Genomic DNA, 18,457 nt, shown 5'->3' with positions numbered 1-18,457 from the left:
TCTTTTTACTTTCTGAAATCTTTTTTTAACCATTTTAATGTTTGCAATTTAATAAATAAATCTCTTGATGATTGCAGACATATAAGGCTGTTTGGTGGTATTCAGAAACATCACAGTAATGGCAGTTTTTTCAATTGGTTTGTAGTCCTCAATAATTATATATTAAATTGCTGTCAAACCAGTAAGACTGCATTTATGCATCCATCATTTTCAGGATTGTTGGTAACCTGGGCATATTTTCCCCAAATAACTTTGCCTCTTTGCGTCACAAGTCCCAGTTTGCTCACATTTACCTCAATGACAGTACCTTTGGTAATAACACCCAAAGTTGTATACAGTGGGAATGAGGGATTCTTCTTTACACCAAGTATTGGTAAGCAAAAGGTGGCTTTCAGTTCAGGATGTGTTACATGGGCTTTCTTGAAACGCAAGCCCATTGGCCTGATGAGTCTTTCATATTTAGGTGGTTTTCTTATAAAGCCATCTCCAACAAAGCAGACTTTAGTAACCATCCTCTTCCATGCCTTCTTCTTTCTCTTTCCTGTTCGAATAACTTTTAATACTTTTGTTTCTCCTTGGGCACATACTTCAGGCAGAGGGACTTCCCATTTTCCCACCTTCTCTTTTCGTTTCTGTTTAATCATATTGGAAAGTACTGTAGCTCGAGATTGTGCCTCTCTGTCCAGCAGATAGGCAGGTACTGATCCCCGTGGAGTCTTTTCATTATTCTTGTGTTTGGTGTTTCTCTTTTCATGCATCTTGATAGTCTTTTTCATTTGTATTTTCTCAGCATGGCACGGTTTATGGTAAAGCTTAGCCTTCAGACCATCATTTTCTTTGCCTTCTTTGAACGTTCGTAGCCTCTCGACTTTCCTTCTTTCTCTTTTTCTCATGGTAATCCAAACGATATCCATAGCGTTTACAGTGTAATTCAATATATTCGTTCTGTGGCATGGTGAAGGCCGCAGAGCTGCCAGTAGCAGCCTCTGGAGTGCGAAAATGCTCTCAATTTTCAGGTCTCAGAGACCCACGAGCCGAGGCCGCGCAGTCCTCTCTGAAATCTTTTTTTTTTTTTTTTTTTAAGACGGAATTTTGCTCTTGTTGCCCAGGCTGGAGTGCAGTGGCATGATCTTGGCTCACCGCAACCTCCACCTCCCGGGTTCAAGTGATTCTCCTGCCTTAGCCTCCCAAGTAGCTGGGATTACAGGCATGTGCCACCATGCCTGGCTAATTTTGTATTTTTAGTAGAGACGGGGTTTCTCCATGTTGGTCAGGGTGGTCTTGAACTCCCGACCTCAGGTGATCCGCCTGCCTCGGCCTCCCAAAATGTTGAGATTACAGGCATGAGCCACCACGCCTGGCCTACTCTCTTAAATCTTAAAGCAACATAGGGTACATGTGTAGGGACAAGTCTTGCTGAGTGGAGAGGAGGCAGAGACAGGGCCAGAAAATGGTTTCTGGAAAAGGCAGACATCACTATGAAGTTTGGGGAAAAGAAGTAGGCCATTGTAACAACAGCTATTCTCATATTATTGGAAATTTGGTAGGCTAAGTATGGGCAAATTTGCATGTTAGGAAAAGAAATAAACTAATAGTTTTCAATTTCATTTGCTCCACAAGAACTTCAAAGACTATGGGCATAGGACTGTGAGGCACTGTGGGAGAACTAAATAATAGCTTATATTTATGAGCACCTACTATATTCCTGGCACGGTACTAGGTGTTTTATATGCTTTTTTTTTTTTTTTTTGAGATGGAGTCTCGCTCTGTCACCCAGGCTGGAGTGCAGTGGTGCGATTTCGGCTCACTGCAACATCCGCCTTGTGGGTTCAAGTGATTCTCCCGCCTCAGCCTCCCAAGTAGCTGGAATTACAGGCACCCGCCATCATGCCCAGCTGATTTTTGTATTTTTGTAGAGACGGGGTTTCACCATGTTGGCCAGGCTGGTCTTGAACTCCTGACCTCAGGTGATCGACTTGCCTTGGCCTCCCAAATTGTTGGGATCACAGGCGTGAGCCACTGTGCCAGGCCTATATGCATTATTTCATTCGATCCTCACAACAACCCTTATGAGGTAGGTATTGTTATCTCCCATTTTACAGATGATTCTAAGGCATAAGAAGGTTAAGAGGCCTGTCCAAGGTCACAGCTAGTGTCAGAGACAGGATTCAGTCCTATGCCCTTAGGCTCCAGAGCTTATGCTCTTAATCATGGTACAAGCCTCTAAGTCCTCTTAGGTCCTTATGAAAGCATTTTAATGTGTTAGTGGTTTCAGCAGTATTTTCTGAGCTATGGTTGGGTTCATCCCAAACATTTTTTCCCCTTAAACACTCCTTATCAGGAGGCACCACTGAATTCTCTCTAGAGAGAGAAGTCCTAAAACGCCTGGGATGAAAGCTGAGCGTATGCTCACATGTACTTATAGATTCGTACTGGGATAGTGAGGAGAAGGATGGTAGAGGGGCCCATTTCCTTTCTAATTTCAGGACATTAACTCCTGTATGCTCTTCCTTACACACCTTTCAAACCGTGGTTATGGGAAGAAAACTGGAGAGGGCAGTTCCTGCTAAGGGTTGTATGAACTCTGACTCCAGGAACAACCAATCAGGCCAGTGCTGAAGCCCATTCCCTTCCACTTCATCTTGCCAGCACTGCTCTTACTCCTGCTAGGAAGCTGACTTCTAGTTCTAGAGCAGGCCAAGGGAAGTGGACAGTAGAGAATAATGCCCCTCCTAGAGCCTAGGTCAACCTTCAGTGCCCTTTCAGCTAGCCCCTTCATGCCTGCATCTCATATGGTCATGGTCCTTAACATTACAGAGTTTATTGTCATGTTCCAGGGTGAGGGTGGGGCAGGCATCTGTGGGGTAGGGTACTCACCAGGACTTTCCATCTAAGCCCATGGGGCTTTATATCTAGGAAATTCTTTAGTACATAATCAGCTGACTCTACCCTGTGAAATACTTACCTACTTAAGAGTGGGAACCCTTGTTCTCTGAAGCCTTTGCTATTGGGCTGTCTTACTATCTTCAGAGGACACATATGTCCATAATCTTACCATGTCTTTCCTCCTGAAGGATTGGCACAATCAGTCACACACTTTAGACCTTAGAGCCTCTGGGGTACATAGCGGAAATATGTTGAGTCTTGGCAAAAGAACGTACACTGTGTGAAACTGGCAAGTAGTGAGGCCAACCTGTGTGAGATATGTGAACTAAGTATGAAAAGAACACACATTCTGGCCGGGCGCAGTGGCTCACACCTGTAATCTCAGCACTTTGGGAGGCCAGTGCAGGCGGATCACCTGAGCTCAGGAGTTCGAGACCATCCTGGGCAACATGGTGAAACCCTGTCTCTACTAAAATACAAAAAATTAGCCAGGCATGGTGGCACGCACCTGTACTCACAGCTACTTGGGAGGCTGAGGCATGAGAATCGCTTGAGCCCAGGAGGTTGCAGTGAGCCGAGATCATGCCACTGCACTCCAGCTTGGGCTACAGAGTGAGACTCCGTTTCAAACACACACACACACACACACACACACACACACACACACACACACACTCCATGCATGAAAATAATATCTGAATAGCACTTTATAATATGAAAAGCACATTTACATACATTATCTGTTACCAATGCATCATTGTTAGGATAAGCCCTCTGAGTTATACATATGGATTCGCATTGTTTTAACATTCAATTCACCAAGGATTAAGCTTTTATTTTTTGCCAAGAAAACCTATATGGATATCTCAAAATGCTGTGTAGATCCTGAAAGATTTAAAAATGAATTCCATATACCTAGTGTAAGAGATGTGGGAGATAAACAGTTACTCTCACACATTATTGGTATGAGTGTAAGATATTGATGTACATTTTGAAAGGTGATTTGTTAATATTTGTGAAAATTAAATTGACATACATTGTGTCTCAGAATTTTAACCACCAGAAAATTTTCCTATGGAAACATAGTCACAATTACACGAAGAATTATGCATAGGGGTGTTCATTGCCCCTCTATTTATCATGGTGAAAAACTGGTAACTTAAATTTTCATCTATGGGGAAATGACTAAACTGTAACAGTTCCATAATTGGAATACTATCTACCCATTAAGAGGAATGGGGTAGCTGCATACAGCATGTGCTGAATGAAAAGATAAGGGACAGGTCAGGTGTGGTGGCTCACGCATGTAATCCCAGCACTTTGGGAGGCCAAGGCAGGAGGATTGCTTGAACTTAGGAATCTGAGATCAGCCTGGGCAACAGAGTGAGACCGCGACTCTACTAAAAAGAAAAAGAAAAATCAGTCAGGCATGGTGGTGTGTACCTGTCGTCCCAGCTACTTGGGAGGCTGAGGTGGGAGGATCACTTGAGATCAGAAGATTGAGGCTGCAGTGAGCCATGATCGCACCACTGCACCCCAGACTGGGTGACACAGCAAGACCCTGTCTCAAAAACTAAAAAAAAAATTTTTAAGTGACAAAAGCAAGTTGAAGAATAAAATGTCTAAGATGAGGCTATAAAGAATCATTCAAAATTTGGAAGCAAGAGTAAGACGGGAAGAATAATGACTACCCCTACTTAAGATCTCCATGTCCTGCTCCTCAGAACCTGTGAATATGTTATGTTACATAGCTGGGGGAATTAAGGTTGCAAATCAGTTTACCTTGAAATAGGGGAGTTACCTTGAATTATCCAGGTGTGCTTGATGTAATCACAAGGATCCTTATAAGAGAAAAGGTGATGCGAAGATGGAGGCAGAGAGATTTGAGGATGCTATGCTGTTGGTTTTAAAGATGGAGGAAGAGGCCACGAACCAAGGAATGTGAGAAAGCAGCTTCAGAAGCTGGAAAAAGCATGGAAATATTCTCTCATAGAACCTCCAAAAGGAACATGGCCCTTCTGACATGGCTGTTTCAGCCTTGTGAAACAGATTTCTAACTTCTGATCTCCAGAACTGTTAAGAGAATAAATGTGTGTTGTTTTAAGCCACCTAGTTTTTGGTAATTTGTTACAGCAGCACTAGGAAACAAATACAAAAGGAAAGATGACTACTTGATGCTTTAATGTCATGTTAAGATAATTTTTTTAACAGGCCTCTCTGAGGGTCATCTGACTCTCTAGGTCTAGATAATTGCAATTTAACACAATTGATGAGATTCCAGTCATTTTACAATTCTGTAAAACTGGCAAGATGCAGTGACATTGTTTTCTGTCCACCTAAAGAAGACACCACAGGGAGAAGGGGAGGGATGAATAAGTGGAGCACAGAGGATTTTTCAGGGCAGTGAAATTACTCTGTATGATACTACATTGGTGGGTACATATCATTACATATTTGTCCAAACCCATAGAATGTACAACATCAAGAGTGAACCTTAATGTAAACTATGAACTTTGGGTGATTATGATGTGTCAGTGTATCTTCATCAATTGTAACAAATGCACTACTCTGATGAGGGATGTTGATGAAGAGGGAGGCTATGCACTTATGGGGGGAGGGGATATATGGAAAATCTTCCTACCTTCCTTTCAGTTTTGCTGTGAACCTAAAACTGCTCTTAAAAGTAGTCTTTTTTAAAAGAAAAACCTGGAATATAACATTATTGGATGAAACAATCAATTATGTTAATATTGACAATTGATTTAATAGAACTGTCTTGGCTCTAAAATTGTAATTTTAAATGCATCTTTGTAGAAATGAAACTATATCTTAAACTATATGTTCATTAAATTATTTTTTAAAAGACACCACTATTTTGGTTCTTATTGCCCTGTAGAACATTAACCAGCTTTGATTCTAATTTAGCAATCTTATTTTAGCATTCCTTTGGTGTTTTTACTGACTATATATAAAATACCTGTTTTCATATCCTCTTTTGAGTTGGCTGCCACCTTACTAGTTTCCTCCTCAATGAGTTAAATAAATCTTTGATACATATGAATTCTCTATTTGTATGAAACTTATGTTTATTTGTTTTAGATTTATTTTGAGAATCATATGTTAACAATGATCCCATTTTTGTAAAATACAAAACCAACAATATGGGGGGGTAGAGGAAAATGTTTCAAGCTTTTTTCAGCAGTTCTGTTTGGGAAGGTGGGAGAGAATACTAGAGATTTCTCCTGTGTTTAGTGTTTTGCAACATTTAGATTCTGTATAAATTTACACGATATTTGTAATCAGAAAAATACATTGCTTTAAAAAGTAAATATGTATGAAAATGATTCACACACAGTGTGTGCCCTCAACAAGTTTAAGATCTGGCTAAAGATAGAGACATGCTTCATTCAACTAAATAGAAATACAAGGCCAGTTATGATAGGTGCCTTTGAAGGAAGAGGGCTATCATCTGTTGAGTGCTTATGAGATACCAAAGGCCATCTTGGATCATTAATATAGATTCATTTTATCATCACAATGACTCTGTGAGGTAGATTCTGTCTCTCTTTTTCATATAAAAAAGCTGAAGCTGAGAGTAACTTGCCCACGGTCACACAGCTACTAAGACAAAGAGCCAGAATTTAAGCCCTGGTCTTATTCCAAAGCTCATATTCTTTCCATTTTACTATACTACCTCCCATAGATGTTGGGACCCATGGTCTGGACTGGGTAGGACTGAAGTCAGTGAGCATTTTATACTCATTGTTGGTTCTTTAAATTGGGGCAGATCTATTCATACATCACACAGAAAACAGGCAAAAGGCCTCTGTTTCCAATATTTATCCAAACCAGCTCATGGTTTAGCCTTCTCTATATGGTTCCCTGCCCTCCATGTGCTTATATTCTTGGCTTTGGGCTCCAGCCCTTCTTCCTTTCCTGACCCGTTTGGCTCTGCTTCTCTGGTTTACCAACTTCTACCTGCCTCACTTGATTTTCCAACTTGCTCTTCTCCATTGGATTGGCTCACTTACCCATAAGACCTTCCTTCTGCCAGCCTCAACCCCCAGGTATCAACACCTGCTGGACAAGCTTCCTTGTCTCCCAGCCAGGAGAGTAGGATTAAACAGGCATAGCCAGGTCAGAAAACTTGAACTTCCCTGGGAGTGGCATGGAAGAATCATGTGCTTAGGGGGCCAAGCCAGGAATTCAGCACCAGAGCAGGAAAGCAGGAACTTATTTAGTTAAGAATGAAGTTGAAAGCTTTTTAATTTTAATGAAGTCCAGCTTATCAATTATTCCATGGATCATACCTTTGGTATTGTATCTAAAAGGTCATCATCATATCCAATGTCATCTAGATTTTCTCCTATGTTATCTTCTAGGAGTTTTATCATTTTGTGTTTTACATTTAAGTCTCTGATCCATTTCGAGTTAATTTTTTGAAGGGTGTAAGGTCTGGGTGTTTTTTTGTTTGTTTGTTTGTTTGTTTGTTTCTGCATGTGTATGTCTGGTTATTCCAGTATTATTTGTTGAAAAGACCATCTTTGCTCCATGGTATTGCATTTGCTCCTTTACCAAACATCAGTTGACTATTTACGTGAGTCTATTTCTGGGCTATCTCTACCGTCCCATTGATCTATTTGTCTACCCTTTCACCAATACCACACAGTCTTGATTACTGTAGCTTTATAGTAAGTCTTGAAATTTGGTAGCATCAACCTCTTTGTTCTTCCTTTCCAATACCGAGTTGGCTATTCTGGGCCTTTTGCCTCTCCATAAATACTTTAGAATCAGTTTATTGATATCCACAAAATAATTTGCTGGGATTTTGATTGGGATTGTATTCAAGCTATAGAAGAATTTGGGAAGAACTGACAGCTTGACAATATTGATTCTTCTTATCCATGAACATGGACTATTTCTTCATTTATTTAGTTATTATTTGATATCTTCCATCAAAGTTTTGTAGTTTTCTTTATATAGAACTTGTACTTATCTTGTTAAATTTATACTTAAGTATTTTATTTTGGGGGGTGCTAATGTAAATGTGCATATGAAAAGATATTTGACATCATATGTCATTAAGGAATTGCAAATTAAAACAACAACAAGATACTACTACACACCTGTTAGAATGTCCAAAATCCAAAACACTGATAATACCAAATGCTGTAGAGCAACAGGAACTCCATTTCATTGAAGGTGGGAATAAAAATGGTACAGTCAGTTTGGAAGACAGTTTGGTAGTTTCTTACAAAACTGAATATACTCTTACCATACAATCCAGCAATCATGCTCCTTGATCTGTTATAAATTTCAAATTCTACTTGTTCATTGCTGGTATATAGGAAAGCAATTAATTTTTGTATATTAATTTTGTATCCTGCAACCCTGCTATAATTGTTTATTAGTTCCAGTTCCAGCAGTTTTTTGTCAATTATTTCAGATTTTCTGCATAGAAAATTATGTTAACTACAAAGACACTTTTATTTCTTTCTTCCCAATCCATATACAGTTTATTTCCTTTTCTTGCTTTATTGCATTATCTAGGACTTCCAATATGTTGGAATGCAGTGCTGAGATGAAACGTTCTTGCCTTTTTTTGTTGTTATTTGTCTTTTTGTTTTTTTCCTTGTTTCTGATCTTAGCAGAAAGCTCCAAGTTTCTCACCATGAAGTATGATGTTAGTTGTAGGTTTTTTGTTTTTGTTTTTTAAATAGATGTTCTTGGCCAGGTGCGGTGGCTCACGACTGTAATCCCAGCACTCTGGGAGGCCGAGGTGGGTGGATCATGAGGTCAGGAGATCAAGACCATCCTGGCTAACACAGTGAAACCCCATCTCTACTAAAAATGTAAAAAAATAGCCGGGCATGGTGGCGGGCACCTGTAGTCCAGGTACTCGGGAGGCTGAGGCAGGAGAATGGCGCGAACCCTGGAGGCGGAGCTTGCAGTGAGACGAGATCACGCCACTGCACTCCAGCCTGGGTGACAGAGCGAGACTCCATCTCAAAAAAAAAAAAATAGATGTTCTTTATCAAATTGAGGAAATTCCCCTCCATTCCTAGTTTGTCAAGCATTTTTATCATGCATGGATGTTAGATTTTGTCAGCTTTTTTCTGTATGTATTAATAGGATCATATGGTTGCTATTTAGTCTGTTAATATGATGAATTACATTAATTGATTTATAAATGATAGAACAGACTTTCATTCTTGGGATGAATCCCACTTGTTCTTGATATATTATTCTTTTTTATATTGTTGGATTAAATTTGCTAATACTTTGTTAAGAATTTTTGCACCTATGTTCATGAGAGGTATTTGTCATTTTCTTGTAATGTTTTGTCTGGACTTGGTATTACGGTAATGCTGGCCTCATAAAATAAGTTGGGAATTGTTTCATTCTTTTCCACTTTCTGGGAAAGGTTATAGGCAGTTGGTATCATTTTATATCTTTCATTTCTAATATATGCATATAATGCCATAATTTTCCCCCTCAGCACTGCTTTCACTGCATTCCACAAATTTTGATAAGATGTATTTTAATTTTCATTTAGTTCAAAATATGTTTTAATTTCTAGACTTATTCTTTGACCTGTGAGTTATTTAGAACTGTATTGTTTAATTTCCAAATATCTGGGAACTTTTCAGCTATCTTTCTGTTACTGATTTCTAGCTTAATTTTTTTTTGTCTGAGAATGCATTTTGTATGATTTCTATTCTTTTAAATGTGTTGAGTGTATTTTATCATCTAAAATGTGATATCTTTTTTTTTTTTTTCAGATGGAGTTTCGCTGTTGTTGCCCAGGCTGGAGTGCAATGGCACAATCTCAGCTCACTGCAACCTCCACCTCCTGGGTTCAAGCAATTCTCCTGCCTCAGCCTCCCAAGTAGCTGGGATTACAGGCATGTGCCACCATGCCTGGCTAATTTTGTATTTTTGGTAAAGACAGGGTTTCACCATGTTGGTCCGGCTGGTCTTGAACTCCTGACCTCAGGTGATCCACTCGCCTCAGCCTCCCAAAGCATTGGAATTACAGGTGTGAGCCGTCATGCCCAGCCTCAAAATGTGATATCTTGATGAATGTTCCATGTGCACTTAGGCAGAATGTATTCTGCTGCTGTTGGGTGAAGTGTTTTGTAAATGTCCATTAGGTCAAATTGGTTGATAGTACTGTTAAGGTCATCTGTATCTTACTAATTTTCTGTCTGATCTTTAAATTACTGAAAGAGGGGTATTGAAATCTCTCACTTGTGGATTTTTCTGTGTCTCCTATCAGTTTTACTAGTTTTCTTTCATGGATTTTTAGGCTCTGTTGTTGCATGCATGTTTAGGATGGTATGTCTTCCTGGAGAATTGACCATTTTATTATTATGTAATGCCTCTTTTGTTCAAAGACTGTTTTTTTCTGAAATTAATATAGCTACTCCAGTTTTATTTTGCTTAGTGTTTGCATGGTATATCTTCATTCTTTAATTTTTAACCTAATTCTTTAAATGTAAAGTGAATTTCTTATAGACTGCTTACATTTGGGGCTTTTTCTCCCATTATTCTTTCTTTATTATTTACACTTATGACACATGATATATACACACATATGTATATAGATAGATACATACACACAAACCAATGGCACCAACTTTGGTGTACATCAGAGTTACTTAAGGAGCTCGTTAAAAATGGAGATTGTGGGCCAGGTGCGGTGGCTCACGCCTGTAATCCCAGCACTTTGGGAGGCCAAGGCGGGCAGATCACGAGGTCAGGAGATCGAGACCATCCTGGCTAACACAGTAAAACCCCGTCTCTACTAAAAATACAAAAAAATTAGCCGGGCATGGTGGCACGCACCTGTAGTCCCAGCTACTCGAGAGGCTGAGGCAGGAGAATCGCTTGAATCCGGGAGGCAGAGGTTGCAGTGAGCCGAGATTGCACCATTGCACTCCAGCCTGGGTGACAGAGTGAGACTCCGTCTCAAAAAAAAAAAAAAAAAAGGAGATTGTGAAGCTGGGTCTCGAGGATAGGGGCCAGAGGTCCTACATTCTCAAACCCCCCTTCCCCTTAAGGTGTTTTTATATATATGATAGATTCAGTCTTTGAAAACCAGTAGGACATACATTCTTTTTTTTCTTTTTTTTAATTTTACAGAAGCGAGGTCTCGGTATCTTGCCCAGGCTGGTCTCGAACTCCTTAGCTCAAATGATTCTCCCACCTCGGCTCTGCAAAGTGCTGGGATTTTAGGTGTGAGCCACCATGCCCTGCCAGGACATACATTCTTAAAATGATATCAAATATTAAATTATGGATATGATCATTCTTTATTACTTGAGGACAAGAAAAAGTAATTGTCAAAGACAACTGAGATTTTGAGTCCAGGTAGCTTGGAGAGGAAAGGTAATATTAGTGAAAAAATAAGGACTGGGGCTGGGTGTGATGGCTCACACCTGTAATCCCAGAACTTTGGGAGGCCAAGACAGGAGGATCACTTGAGCCCAGGAGTTCGAGACCAGCCTGGGCAACATAGTGAGACCCCCATCTCTACAAAAAATAAAAAATTATCCTGACTAATGGTGCACACCTGTAGTTCCAGCTACACCAGAGGCTGAGGTAGGAGGATCACTTGAGCACAGGAGGTTGAGGCTGCAGTGAGCTGAGATTGTGCCTCCCAAAGTGCTGGGATTACAAGCATGAGCCACTGCACCCGGCCAAGCCTTTCAGTTTTGTTTTTCTTTTCCAATATTATTTTGGCTATTTGGGGTCTTTTGCAATTCCGTTTAAAATTTACATTCATGTTTTCCATTTCTGCAAAAATGATGGCTGAGATTTTGATAGGGATTGCATTGAATCTATAGATCACTTTGAGTAGTATTGTCATGTTAATATTAAATCTTCCAATCATAAACATGGGATATTTTTCAATTTATTTAGGTCTTCTTTAATTTCTTTCAACAACGTTTTATAATTTTCATTGTACAAGTCTTGCCCTTCCTTGGTTTAATTCACTCCTATGTATTATTTTTTATGCTATTGGAAATGAAATTGTTTTCTTAATTTCACTTTTACATTGCTTCTAGTGCATAGAAACACAACTGAATTTTTGTGCTGATCTTACACAGCACAACAGGTTACAACCTGTAACTTTGTTTGTTAGTTCGAATTGCTTTTGTGGATTCTTTAGAAGTTTCCATATATAAGATCAAGTCATCTGTGAATAATTTTACTTCTTCCTTTTCCATTTGAATGGGCTTTCTCAATTTCTCTCTCTCTTTTTTGAGACAGGGTCCTACTCTGTCACCCAGGCTGGAGTGCAGTGGCATGATCTCGGCTCACTGTATCCTTTGCCTCTCAGGCGCCAGTGATCCTCCCCCCTCAACCTCTCAAGAGGCTGGGACTACAGGCCCGTGCCATGACACCCAGCTAGCTTTTGTATTTTTAGTAGAGATGGAGTTTCACCATGTTGGCCAGGCTGGTCTGGAACTCCTGACCTCAAGTGATCCGCCTGCCTTGGCCTCCCAAAGTGCTGGGATTACAGGCATGAGCCACCACGCCCAGCCTGTTCTTAGTATTCTCTTAAGACAGTTTATTTAAAATCTTTCGCTAGTAATTCCACTACCTGGGTTTCCTCAGGAGCAGTTTCATTCATTTCTTTACTCTTGTATACATATGGGCCATGCTTTCTTGTTTCTTTGCATGTTTCATTATTTTTTTGTAGAAGACTGGATACTTTGAGTATTAAAAGTTGGAACTCTGGAACTCGGATTCTTCTCTATTGCAGGATTTTTGTTTCTGCTTGTTGTGGATTGTTGTTTGTTTAGTGACTTTTCTAAACTACTTGTTAAAGTCTGATTTCTTTGCTACATGTGGCCATGAAGTCTGTGTTCCATTAGCTTAGTGGTCAGCAAGTGTTTTGATGAAGTTTTCTTCTTAATGCCAGGAGTCAAAAAAAAAAATAAAGAAAGAAAAGAGAAAAAGAAACTAATGCTCTTCCAAGCCTTGTAGATTGGCTCTTTTTGGGGGGGTAGTCCTTCAATGCTTAGCCAACACATTTGCAACTATGCCTCAGACTTCATGTCCTGCTTGTGTGGAGTCTGATGGTCAGCCACCCATGAAAGCTTAAGATTCTCTCAAACCTTTACAGAGCATGTGTTCAACCCTGGGCATGTGCATGGCCTTCTTGTTTTTTTTTTTTTGTTTAGGTGGGAGCTTTTGAAATCCATTATTCCCCTCGGTATCTCCTTTCCTAGCCTCCTCCTTCCCATTCTTTTCAGTCTGTCTATTGCTTGTCCTAAGTGCTATCTCTTGCCAAGGCTGCTGTGAAATGCTTTTGGCAAATCTTCCCAGTAAGCTGCCCCAGACCTTGGAACATTTCAAGTCAGTTGAAAAAAAAAGGCAAGCCCTTGCACCCTTCCTTCAGGGAGTCACCAGACAGATCAAAATACACATCCACAATGAGAATAGGTCTGTATTGTTTCCTCTGGCAAAAGCAACTTGCACCAAGAATGTAGGCTGCCATTTTCATAGGTGCTACTGATCTGGTGAGTGAGGACAGCAGACAGGCAATTTTAAATGCCAGAGTCTTCAGTTATTACAATGTAGCAGCTTCTTTATTCATTAAACTTTCCCTTGGTTAGTGTAAATTGTTGACTAGATTCCAGAGTATTGTGAAAGTTGCTTCTGACAGTTTGACAGCTTATTAGTTACCTTTATGGAGGACAGAACCCTGGAATTATCTACTCCACCATTTTTAGTGACCTCGGCTTTTAATTTTTGTGTAAGGACAGCACTGCCACTCGTAACATGCCTGAGCCAAAACCAGATGTCCCTTCATTATTTTTATGCACAAATTGTCTTATCATTGGCCAGTAGAATCCCCTCCAAAGTGGTTCCTTGTTTTTTTGACAGAATCCCAGTAATCTTTGATAGCTTCCTTGCTTTCTGCTGCAAGATGTCCTAGGCTCATCTCATACATTTACTGACCCCGACCCGGATAGCAATTTCTCCAAAGGATTCTGACTCCTTCAGTGGGAAATGGTATTGAAAGACCAAAGGCTGGGTGCTAAAGGTCTTTTTTTTTTTTTTTTTACTGTTGATTTGTCATTGCTTCTGGGCTTTTCAGTAGAAAGAACTAGGAAAAACACACACACACACACACACACACACACACATATATATATATATATATTTGTGGGATTTTTTTTTTTTGCCCAGGCTGGAGTGCAGTAATGTGATTTCAGCTCACTGCAACCTCCACCTCCCCGGTTCAAGCGATTCTCTTACCTCAGCCTCCCGAGTAGCCAGGACTACAGGCATATGCTACTATACCCGGCTAATTTTTGTATTTTTTGGTAGAGACAGGTTTCACTATGTTGGCCAGGCTAGTCTCGAACTCCTGACCTCATGTGGTCCACGTGCCTTGGCCTCTCAAAGTGCTGGGATTACAGGTGTGAGCCACCGCATTTGGCCGAAAAAGATATTTTTAAATGTGAAAAATATAATGAGTTTATAAAGCTATTTCCAATTCAAATTTAATGGTACAGGGTTTTACCCAATTTCTTTATCTTGTACTTGTGTCTTTTTTCTCTTACCCTGACAATCTTTGTTTCTAAGTATATTAACTTCATACTTATTTGCTTAATTCTAAACAAACCAATAATAATTTAAAAATAACAATACCAATATTACTATTAACATTAAGACTATGGAAAGCAGTTTAAGATTTCTTTGTGCTTCATTTTGTCCTTAGATCATATATCATTAGGGATGTACGGTCAAAATATTGTTTTAAAGTAATTTGAAGGTATTCTATTTGTATGATTATGCCACCAACTTGATAAACAGTGAAGTTCATTTGTTTCAGTTTGTTTTTAGTTTTTTGGGATTGATTCTTATTTTCCCTTTGAGTTAATATTATTAAAAATTTTTTCTAATAATTTTTTTTACATAGGGTGTCACTCTGTCTCCCAGGCTGGAGTACAGTGGCACAATCACGGCTCACTGCAGCCTCAAACTCCCGGGCTCAAACAATCCTCCTGCCACAGTCTCCTAAAATGCTGGTATTACAGGCGTGAGCCACTGTGCCTGGTCACTTAATTTTATTTTTAATTATGCTTCCAAAGATGAAACTAGTTAACAAGATACATCCAGAGAAATTTAGCTTCCGTTCCTATTACTTCATCCTGTTCCCTCCTTCCCCCAGTTTTGTAAGATTGTGGTTCATACTTTTAATGTTTCTTATTTAAAAATATAAGCAAATATATGTATAACCACACATGTATGTGTGTATTTCCCTTTTTGTACACAAAGATGATACATGATAAAAACTGTTCTTTACCTTGATTTTTTTCACTTCATACATCCAGAGATCATTCCATGTGAATATATGAGAATTATTTTCCTTTTTACAACTGTGTATTACTCCATTATGTGGTTATATTGGGTTTTTTCAGTCTTTTAATATTATAAGTAATGCCAATAAATAGCACTGGGCATATGTCATTCTGCATTTTTTTCCAGTATGTCTTTGGAATAGATTCCAGGAAGTGAGATTGCTCTATGTATTAACAAGTTCCCCTCCAAATGGGCTATACGATTTTGCATTCCCAGCAGCAATGTGTGAGGGAATCCAGGTCTTTTTATATCTTTCCACAGAGCCAGTGTGGACCAAATTGGTAACTCTGAGTTTTATGGCCTGGGAGAGACTTCACCTCCCTCACCACTCATCCCACAGAAATACACCACAGCTCACATCCTATTATTTTTCCTATTACATACCCTGTGCTTAAAACAAATGGGTTGCCTAGCAGGAATGAGCAACCCTTTGTGGCAAGCCTTGTCTTGTTATGAGCCACTTCTCAAGTTTGCCTGGCTGCCTGTGGCTGAGGAAGGTTCTGAAACATGTTAAACAGCCCTGACAGCCTGATTGCTAATGAGTCTACATTGTCAGCTGTCTACACTAACCAAGTGATCTTGCCCATGAACCTGTGTCTGGAGGGTATACCCCAGTATACACAAGGCAGAATGGAACATCAGATGTTCATCTTTCTGCTTCTCTGAAGTGCTTGCTTTCTATTCATTATTACCAACATTGAAATAGACCCAATGGAGGCCCCGCAAGACAGACCCATCATTGTTTTTGTTGTTGATCTTTCACCTGTGGTGCTGGCCTTCACTTCCATTCGCTGCCTCTCCCTGTGTCTCCTTGGAGCTCTCGCCATCTTGTGGCAGGTCAGTAGGCTTCAGAACGGAAATGTCGACTTTACCTAAGTGTGAAGAAAATCAAATTCAAACTCCTTACCATGCTATACTGTATATGTGCAATGTATACTGTTTATAATTTGCTTCAAAATGCTTCAGTACCAGCTGTGTGATATACGTTATTTCATCTATTCTAAAATGCATATCTTTTTCACTTTTAATCACCTCTGAAATTAGGATGAATTTTACCATTAATAATATGTCATAATTTAATTAACAGCAAATTTTCTTTCTGGGTGCAGAAAAGAATGATGAGTCTTACAACCTATGACATTTTGGATTCATGAATTAATTATTTAACAAAATATTGTGTCTGTCTATGAAATGATCTTTTGAAATACCAGCCTAGGCTGGGGACAGTGGAGGTAGGAAGAAGGGGTGGATTTAGTATATACTTTGAAGTGGAGGAGAAACCGGTAATGTTTATTCATACTGATAAACAATTTTTACAATTCATTGTTAATTAGTTTTAATCCACACTCTGGGGGTGGTTAGTTAACATCCGAATTATCCTAATCAGGAATACATACTCAGGAGTGATTAGTTATTATTTGAAAGATCCTACTCAGGTGTTTACATCCCAGAAGTAATTATACCCCAGGATATTCACTTTTTCCTATCTGAACTTGCACTAACTCAGAAATTCTTATACTTTATTTTTGCCATAGTCCCCTTTGGCCAACTGGTGAACCCATTTCAGAGTCATGCTTTTAATACCCAAAATAAAATACATAGGATTACAATCAAAACCAATTGTGTAAGCCTGTAATTACAGCACTTTGGGAGGCTGAGGCGGCAGGATTGCTTGAGGCTAGGAGTTTGAGACCAGTCTGAAGAACATTGGAAGACCACCCCCCCATCCCATCCCACTCCTCCCCACTGCCTCTACAAAACATTTAAAAATTAGCTGGTCATGTTGCTGTGCACCTGTGGTCCCATCTACTTGGGAGGCTGATTACTCCCCTGCCATCGCTTGAGCCCCGGGGGTGGAGGCTGCAATGAGCTATGGTTACACCACAGGCTGAAAAACACATAAATGCATTCAAATGCAGTTATCAAAATATTAAAGATACAATTTATGACATTAACATGTGCTTCTTCACCCTCAGCTTTATTAAGGTATGATTGACAAAATTGTATATATTTATGGTGTACAGCATGATGTTTTGATATCTGTATGTATTGTGAAATGACCAAGTCAAGCTAATTTAAATATAATTATCTCACGTACTTATTATTATTATTTTGAGACAGAGTCTCGCTCTGTTGCCCAGGCTGGAGTGCAGTGCCACAATCTCGGCTCACTACAACCTCCCCCTGCCGGGTTCAAGCAATTCTCCTGCCACAGCCTCCTGAGTAGCTGGGATTACAGGCATGCGCCACCATGCCGGGCTAATTTTTGTATTTTTAATAGAGATGGGGTTTCACCATGTTGGTCAGGCTGGTCTCAAACTCCTGACCTCGTGATCCGCCTGCCTCGGCCTCCCAAAGGGCTGGGATTACAGGCATGAGCCACCGCACCCGGCCTACTTTTTTAAAAATTTTTATTTTAGATTCAAGTAGTACATGTGTATGTTTGTTACATGGGAATTAAATGTGTAATGGTGAGGACTGGGCTTCTAGTGTACACATCACCAAAATATTGAACATTGTACCCAGTAGGTAATTTTTCACCCCTTCCTCCTCTCCCACTCTCCCTCCTTTGGAGTCCCCAGAGTCTATTTGCCCCATCTTTATGTCCATGTGTGCCATTTGTTTGTAAGTGAGAACATGCACTATTTGATATTCTGCTTCTGTGTTGGTTCACTTAGGATAATGGCCTTCAGCAGCATCCATGTTGCTGCAAATGACATTATTTTGTTCTTTATTGTGACTGTGTAGTATTCCATGGTGTATTGCCACCACGTTTTCTTTATCCAATCAACTGTTGGTGGACACTTAGGTTGGTTCCATGTCTTTGCTATTGCACATAATGCTGTGACAAACATATGTGTGCAGGTGTCTTTTTTATACAATGATTTCTTTTCCTTTGGATAGATATACAGTAGTGGGATAGCTAGATTGAATGGTAGTTCCCTTCTTAGTTCTTGGAGATATCTCCATACTGTTTTTTTGTAGAGGTTGTACTAATTTACATCCTCACCAACAGTGATATACTTACCATTTTTGTGTGGTGAGAACATTTAAGATCTACTCTCTTAGCAATTTTCAAGTATATAATACATTATTATTTACTATAGTCACCATGCTGTACAATAGATCTCCAGAACTGATTCATCCTCACTGAAACTTTGTACATGTTGACCAACATCTTTCCATT

At 39.6% G+C, this 18,457-nt stretch overlaps 2 protein-coding genes across 2 annotated transcripts in view; one reads left to right on the top strand and one right to left on the bottom strand.

The window, feature by feature from the left end:
• The window catches only part of XKRX (XK related X-linked), a 40,792-nt gene that overhangs the window by 17,830 nt on the left and 4,505 nt on the right, over window positions 1–18,457 (top strand). The gene's annotated exons all lie outside the window — the stretch shown is intronic.
• LOC104003950 (ribosome biogenesis protein NSA2 homolog) lies at window positions 77–971 on the bottom strand. The gene is given in 3 exon segments (XM_054676908.2): window positions 77–829; window positions 832–858; window positions 861–971. Coding segments are annotated over 3 exon segments (777 nt in total). The 5' UTR covers window positions 955–971; the 3' UTR covers window positions 77–173.

The sequence above is a fragment of the Pan troglodytes genome, chromosome X (assembly GCF_028858775.2).
Source record: "Pan troglodytes isolate AG18354 chromosome X, NHGRI_mPanTro3-v2.0_pri, whole genome shotgun sequence".
In the NCBI taxonomy this organism is placed as follows: domain Eukaryota; kingdom Metazoa; phylum Chordata; class Mammalia; order Primates; family Hominidae; genus Pan; species Pan troglodytes.
Note: the sequence above shows the minus strand (reverse complement) of the source record. Positions and strands in the feature narration are given on the sequence as shown.